This window comes from Protobothrops mucrosquamatus, unplaced genomic scaffold, assembly GCF_001527695.2.
Source record: "Protobothrops mucrosquamatus isolate PMUCROS unplaced genomic scaffold, P.Mucros_1.0 scaffold10647, whole genome shotgun sequence".
NCBI classification, from domain to species: Eukaryota; Metazoa; Chordata; class Lepidosauria; order Squamata; family Viperidae; genus Protobothrops; species Protobothrops mucrosquamatus.
The window spans coordinates 1-8,290 of record NW_015396433.1 but is presented as its reverse complement, the minus strand read 5'-3'; the positions used below and the strand labels follow the sequence as shown (position 1 = coordinate 8,290).

At 33.2% G+C, this 8,290-nt stretch overlaps 1 protein-coding gene across 1 annotated transcript; it reads right to left on the bottom strand.

Moving 5' to 3' along the window:
* Positions 1 to 4,777: 4,777 nt before the first annotated feature.
* On the bottom strand, positions 4,778 to 7,553 carry LOC107301203 (tyrosine-protein kinase Fer-like; the record flags this gene model as incomplete). Its single annotated transcript, XM_015830459.1, has 3 exons — positions 4,778 to 4,872; positions 5,306 to 5,421; positions 7,497 to 7,553. Coding segments are annotated over 3 exons (268 nt in total), but the record flags the coding sequence as incomplete, so codon positions are not given.
* Between the last annotated feature and the right edge of the window lie 737 nt (positions 7,554 to 8,290).

Here is an 8,290-nt window from a genome sequence, read left to right as displayed (position 1 = left end):
TCGCCTACATCGTCCATATAGGACGACTCGGGAACTCAACTCCTACCCCGGGCAGCTCACCTATCCCCTTATGCCCAGGGGAAAGGTATCAAGCCGTTTGACAGCTGATGCTGGCTGTCAAACCGGCTTTTACGCAAAACAGGCGGGAGGCAGCAAACAGCTGCGACCGACGAAATCGCCTGCCACCGGAAGTCCCATTTTCTTGTCAGATTCTTCAACGCCTTCAACAATGACAGAGCTTCTAATATGCTACCTTCAGTGGAAAAGTTGGGATATCTTCCTTGAAAATATTCCGTATGGAACTGTATAGCACAGACAAGCATCAGCACAGGAAATGTTTTATAACATTTGGCATTATGTTATAAATGGCTTTATGATAATACTTATATTACACAAGCTAGTCCTTGACTTATGACCTTAATGGAGTCTGCCTATTATGATAGGTAAGTCATAGAGGTAGTTAAGTGAGGCTGCCCACATGGTTGTCTTGCTTAACAACCAAAATCTCTCTCTCCACATTGCAGTTACTAAGTGGTACATGGGTTACCTCAGGGGTAGGGAGGCACTGGGAGACCCAGAGCAGGCCCAGACCCATACTGCAGCACCTCCCTAGCTCAAATATGGCCTACACTGGGAGTCCCATGCCCTCTGAGGAACCCCATGCTCTGCTTCCCACATTACTGGGTCTCCCTTGTGTCTACCTCCTAATCGGTTGGTTCCCACAGGCCTTAGACATGCTTGCTGTCCCATTGAGTTCCACATCCTCCTTTCTCCTATCATGCCTCAGTCCATTTACCTTTTCCAAAGACTGCCTTTGGGAAGGAGAAGCAACTGATCTGCCACATGACCTTCCTATACAGAGGCCATATGATGCTGTCCGGGAAGCCGATGCCATTTTGGAAGTGGCTGCAATTCTCAAAATAGCACATCTTGATCCTTTCCAACTCATACTTGCCGTTTTCATGATTCAGGAAGCATTTTTGCCCGAGGGGGAAGCGAAGGAGGTTGGCTCAGGAAAACCATCACTAGGAGAAGATGAGCCAACCTTCCTCACTTCCCCAGTGAACATAACCACTTCGCGCCTTTCCCTTGGTTACCATGCATATTTGTGCCATGCTGCTCAGCAATAATAATTGTGCAGTGTGGCAGAAAAACTGTAAGAATGTCAGCCAATGGGGAAAAGTGATACCTCACTTTAGGACCACATCATTTAGTGATGGAAATTCCTGTCCCAATTGTGATTGTAAGAAAGGACTATCTTACACTGTCTTTTGTTTTTAAAAATGTTGACTTTTTTCTTTCTGAGGATCTCTTCACTCCATCGAATCACTATTTATGATTTTCACTTCTTCTTGACCCATTTACTCTGCCTTCATTTCAATTCACATACACTGATTCAATTTCTATTTTTTTTAACCAAATACATTTCATAAGCATCTCATTCCTACTGAGTCCAGCTCAGTATTGTTTCTTCTGACATACCCACTCTTATTTTCATGTAATAAAGTGGGCAGAAATATGCTTTTATATGGTGTCTCTTCCTCTTTCTCTCTCTCTTTTATCCACTACCTTGTTTAACAACTGTTTCCAGTTACAAAAGTGACATAGAACTAACTTCATGACCAAGCCTTGCATTACATCTCAGGTCTGTAAAGCAAAGAAAAGTGCAGTTGAAGTTTCACTGAGTGACTGCTTTGCTTAGTGATAGAACTGCTAGTCCCAGCTGTGGTTCCTAAACAAGGACTATCTGTAATTTATGTGCCCAGATCACTACATCAGTGTTTAGCAAGAATATTGAATGAAGGCTTACCAAATGCAGGAGATTGGAAACAAAACAAAAAAACTGTACCTACAAAGATTTCACTGTTTCCTCCAAGAGTACTAAGTAGGATAATCAACCAGACAGGAGCTTCTCCTGTTTTCATGGATTTAATGTATTAAAATCCAATTTAGTAAATTTGTGTAATGTGCAAACTGAAGACTGGTTCCAAGTATTAATGTATATTCAGTGTGATAATGTTATGAGAGCTTATGCTTTCCTGTTCTCATTTGGATTAGAACATTAAGCATGAAATGAAATATCACGCAACTAAGCAAATAATCTGGAATAGCACTTTAAAATACCCACTTATACAGCATCAGCAGTATTTTGAAGGGTGAAACCAACAGGAATAAAGTTTGAAATATTACAAATCATAGAAGTACAGCGGCATTATTTTCATAGCTATATGTTGATACCAAAAAGAGCCAATTAATTTACAAGGGATCAAATCTATATTATATTGTGTGGAAACAATATGCATTTAAAAGCAACAAATTAACAAGCCTGCCTTCCTTCTTCCTTCCTTCCTCCTTCCTTCCTTCCTTTACTACCTTGCCTCCCTCCCTCCCTCTTTTTTCCCATTACCTTCTCTTTCTCTAAGTTTAGTTTATTGGTTTTTACTACTATAATTAAAATTCTTAATAAAAATTACATTCAAATTTCCTAGATGCAGTGCATGCTTGTTTTACACTGACAGTTACTACTCTTTTGTATGACATTTAATCTTGATTCCTGATTTCATTTCACTTCTACTTGTGTTTCTATCATTTGTAAGAACTAATTTCTTGCTGTTTGTTCTTTTTTTAATGGTATGCTATCTTTAATAATACTGCCTTGTATTTGCAGGAAATTAGCTGTGTAATGACTTGTTTTTCATTCTAGAAACTATAAGTGTGAGCTTCTGAATGATCCTACCTATATGCATTGTTTCCCATGATTGGAAAAAGAATGGTTGGCTATCTAGTGCTTAGGGGAAGGCTAATTTTCAGAAATATAATTATGTCCCTATCTTGATACTCATTTTACAAATCTATCAACAAAAGATAACAAATATAATCACAGAAGATTTTTATACAATTTATTATATTTTAATATACTGGGCTGACTACTAGTACACATTTTTGAGATAGAGAATTTTAATGTATACTGGCCAGGTTGCCTGAACGTTTCGGGAAGGAACAGTATTGTAGACTGGGTTAGAAAAAAATGCTTTTGATAATAAACTATAATAGGTATATTCTACTAATACTGTTGTAAATGAGTGCCTTAAACTCTTTCACTGGTTTCAGGATTAAGCTATATAAGCAATGCAATCCAAAAGTGAAGAAAATCCATGTTAGAGTCATCTTATGTGACACTAAAATATTTATAACATAAACATTTTGGGTCAGGTCACATAAAATAAATTGAACCAAGACTAAAAACATTATTAAATAAAATTGTAAGTTTAAAAGTTATTAAATATATTGAATTAAGTCTATAAAATATTGAACTCTCTTAAAGAGACATGAATACAACTCTACTTTTTAACCCTTTCTTCCCCTTACAGTTGCCATTTCACAATTTGCAATGGTAGTTGAAGCTTTACATGGCAAAATTACTCTGTTGAATTTATCGTCCATATCTAATAACTTCTCATGTTTCTTGACCTCACTTCCCATATCATACAGTTCCCATTCTCTATTTCTGGGCACAAACACAAGTAGTAGTTAAATTTCAATATCTTGTGATTGTGCAACAGGAACAGTCCTTCCAGGTATAACACTTCAGAGTCTGGGGAAGAAGACTTCACATATCATGTTTTCCTGATATTTCTATTTTGGAGTTTTTAGTGCCTCCTTAGAAAAAACGAAGGGACCCATCTATAAAACATTTAATAAAGTGAAACCAAAGATTTAAAATGGACTACTGTGACCATCTTAGGAAATAGTAAGAGTCGCATTAGAAGGGTGACCTCGCTATCCATTTTATTAATGTTGATCCTTTATGGATATTTTATTGTATCATACAATTATGAATTTTTGAATTTTAATTTTATGACTTTTAGTGAAATATTACCTCATTAAGTTTTTTGATATTTCTAAATCAAAACTTACTTACTGTGAACCATTTTATGTATAGCCCACAATGGAAAACTTACCAGCAGCCATCAAAGGTTGCTGCATCTAAATTACAAAATCATTTAAATGCTCACTTTAAAGAACTAAATGAAATATTCATCTTGTTACTTCACATTCTCTTCTCTATATGAATTATTACCAAAAATATGTTGTGCATAAACATATACAAATGCAGTTTAGCAAAAATACAACCATTTATTCTCCAAAGCCAAATTTTTAAGAATCTGGTTTTGTTTGTAAAAGGAACATTAAGATTATATCTTGCTTTCTGTCATAACATTCACATTGGTTGCAAAGCATACCAATGTTTGCAACAAATTAAGATTACAAATACAAAAATTGATGCATGGAGATCACGATGTGGAAAATATATGAAAACAATCCTGCAATATAGCTTCTCTTAACTTTCAGCCTTGTTTCTTTTACATGAACTTGACATATTAATCAACAGTTTTTTATATTTCTCATACTACAGTTATTTTTTACTTTTTCTCTTATACTGTATATTCAATATTTACAAATAATATGGATCAGTCAAGATTTGCATATTTCCATATTCTAGAAAACTTTACGATGATATATATTTAAAAGCTATGGTTTTAATACTACTTTCATCTCCTGGTAAAAGCTAAATATTAATATGATTTTGAATTTCTTCAATCCACTTTTATTTAATCCTTATAAATCACCATGTTTAAATTCAAAAGTGATGTAATTTAAAAAACATAAAATGCATGTCCAAGACAACAAAATACAAGAGTGAGAAAAAGAGAAAAAAGAGGAGAAATGGCATATAAATATATTATTTATAAATAATATTATAAACCAACCTTACCTGGAACAAGCTCCATCACAATATAAATAGGCTGCCTTTGAGTACATACTCCTATAAGTTTTACGATATTGGGATGATCATATTGTTTGAGTATTCTGCAAAGAGGTGGAAAATTTCCTCACATCAATGTAGTATATCATTCTCTAAATGCTCTTTAATGTATCATTAAAAAAAGTTTATTCATTAACATTTATTCTTCCAGGAAATTTAATGACAAATCAAGTCATGAAAGATTTTTCTTGAATTTTTGAGTGTATCATTTTAGATATATCTTGCTTATAAAAACTGTAAAGATCTAAAGATATTCAGTTTATGTACAAAACAAATCTAGGATAATTTCCTCATTGCTGGTTTCTCTGCCCTCTCCCTGTCCCAGAGAGGCTTAATTCAAGTGACTTCTACATTATTATCAATGTAAGAGCATAAACACTATTAAACTGAAATACATTTTGAAGTGGAAAATATTTTCCACTAAAAGCCACTAAATGACTTTTTAAAATATATATTTTGGTATTTTTTACTTCTTACCTGGCCTCTGATAAAAACTTTATTTTCAGTTCTTGAGGAAGATCTTCTTTACATGTTTTTACAGCAACAGGCGTTTTATCTTTTAATGTTCCTTTATAGACTTCACCAAAGTTACCCTGAAGTTGTAAATATTAGAAGTTGTCAGTGACGAAAACAGTGAACAAAATCACGTTCTAAATGCATAAAATATCAGAACACCTTAACTCAATGCAGTCATACTAATTTTCTTATATAAGGTCATGTGACTTAGAGAAGTACCGTAGATATTGTTTTTAACACATGAACTAGTGCAGTGCAGCAATGTCTTCAGGGGACAAGAGGAGTCAGACTGACATCAATAGTATCATAATATAATTGTTGAACTTGCATATTCCTCAAATGGGTGGAGCTCATATTTTAAAATTGTGGTATTTCCCTTGTCACTTATATGATGTTAGTATTTCTCAAAAGTGATAATTAAATTGTCAGAACAGTGAGTAGTCAAGTAGGCATGAAGCCAGCTAAGTGACCTTGGGCCAATCACACTCTCTCAGCCCTAGGAAGCAAACCACTCCTGAAATCTTGTTAAGAAAAATGTTGGGGCTGTCCAGGCTGTTGCCAGAAGTCAATCCTGACTCAAAGGCTTGTGCATGCATAAAATACATGCACACACACAATTATTTTAAATGTTGCCAGAGGATTTAAAAAAAATAAATTAAGGTTAAGAATAATATAAACACATATAATATTGTTTGGAAGAATGCAGCTGCAGTTTTAGCAATCTTCCTGTGTGCTTCCTTATGTAATCAGATCATATGAAGCATGTGTCCTCTTTAGAAGAGACTCTATTTATATTAAATTTTATCTCAGTTTAGCTCCAGTGTTACTATCTTTTAAAATTATTTTAAACATTTATTATAATACATTTTTTAAAAAAAGAATGTTCTGGTACTATGCAACTCCATAGTAATGGGGTAAAATAAAAGATAAATACAGGAAATCTATGGTACAATTCCTCCTCATGTCAGCATCAATGCTCAAGAGGTTTGAGAATAATCACTTCAAATATAACATTATTAAGAGCATATTAGGCCTGAGCATATGACTCTTCTTCAGAATACAAATAGCAAACTGCTACACAAAGCAGCAAAATCAGCTAGAAAAAATGAAATGAAACCTATCTTTATAATATAGGTTCTATTTCAGAGACCATAATGTGGCTAAATCTTAAAGAAGTAAATCCCATAAAGCAATGTTTCTTATTTTTTTTAAAGATTACAGAATATGTTTCTATATTCAAATATGTCATGTTTTTCTTTTAAAATAAAAATAAAAAGAAATATGTAAATAAATCATATTCTGATATTATTTACTTTCCCTGATATTTAATACATTTAATGAGTGCAACTTTATATTTAATAAGGCAATAAATTAGGAACAATAATGGCATGTATGCACTTGCACATGACAGAATATTTTATCAGCATCTGGAGTGTGACATATTATAAGAAGTTTTAGAATTAGCATCCTTGACCCTACTCTAGTCTTTCTAAATTTTACTAAGTACTTTGTGCATTCAATACCTTTTCACTTAAAAAGTCATTCTCTGAACTGACATCCAAAATTCTTCAAGTGCGTTTTAAGTGTTTCAATGTGGTGATGATATAAAGAAAGATTAAACAACATTTCTTCATTCAATAGGTATTTTTGAATGGAATGAATTCAAAATTTACACACCCACACACATGTAGTCCAAGACTTCTATTACATCTGAATTTGAAGAAATAAGCTGAAGTGACAGTATTTTTAAGTTATTTAAAATAACAGCTGCAAACTGAAAAAACTATAATCTTCATTCCTGTTTTTTATTTATACCTTCCTATACTACATATTGCCCTCCATGATCTGGGCTGAAATCTGTTATGAATCCCCACAGTCCTGAATAAAAGAGACTATTTATAGCTTAGGGTTGAATTGTGGGGTTCTGGTACTCTCTCAACTAAGTTCAGAGAGCACCAAAGACCTCACAGTCCTTCTTGCTTGTTCTTTCCTGACTTCTCGTGGTTGTAGCTGATATTCTGCAAAGATCTCAAACTAAAGAGACACACTGGACATAAACTAAAACAGGTGATCTATCATGCATTGAGAAGGCTTAATAACTACTGTGTTTTGTAAAAAGGTTTAATATTTAGGAGTTTTGATAGTTACTTACTTTGCCAAGTAATTCTCCCAGAATGACGTCTTCATGATTGAGAATCCATTTTTTATCCTGCAGCAATAAACATTAATATTTAGTTTTTTTAAAAAAAGTTAACATTTCTTATTCATATGACTGGCTTTCTTCCAGAAGTATGATTCAATGAAACTAGACAACCACATACTAACAAGTTTCAAGATAAAGACAGTCATGTGAAATCTGTTAATAAAATTATGGCAAATTCCTAATCAAAGCTTTGGCTCAATATAATACCCTAACAATATATCCATATTATCTTTAATGTATGAATACGTCTATCATTTTTAAAGATTACTGAAAATATCATTAAAAGTTTATTATAGTACATGCAAAAACCCAAATATTTATATTACTGATGAACTGACTATATGCTTGCAGCTGCTTTATGTTCTTGATATAAGAACATAAAGTTTCAAAGAGCTCTTTTAACAAATTTTACTTAAAGAGCATTTTAGAGATGTATATACATTTTAGTCCAAACAAAAATTGCCACTGCTAGAAAGAATTAAGCAAAAACATATTTACCTAAAAGAATTTTGAGGTAATCTTAACATTGTTTCTATATTTTAGTTATATATCTTTACTGAAATATCTCTTACGAGATCAGACATGAAGATATAAATCGAGTACTCTTAGTTTGCACTGAAGCAACCTGCAGTATCATCAACTCTTGTATAAGATCTTGAAGAGATATTACTGAAAAAAATCCAAAGTATTCAATTTAAATTGTATACCAAGGAAGTGGCAATATTAACTTTGGATGCATTCTT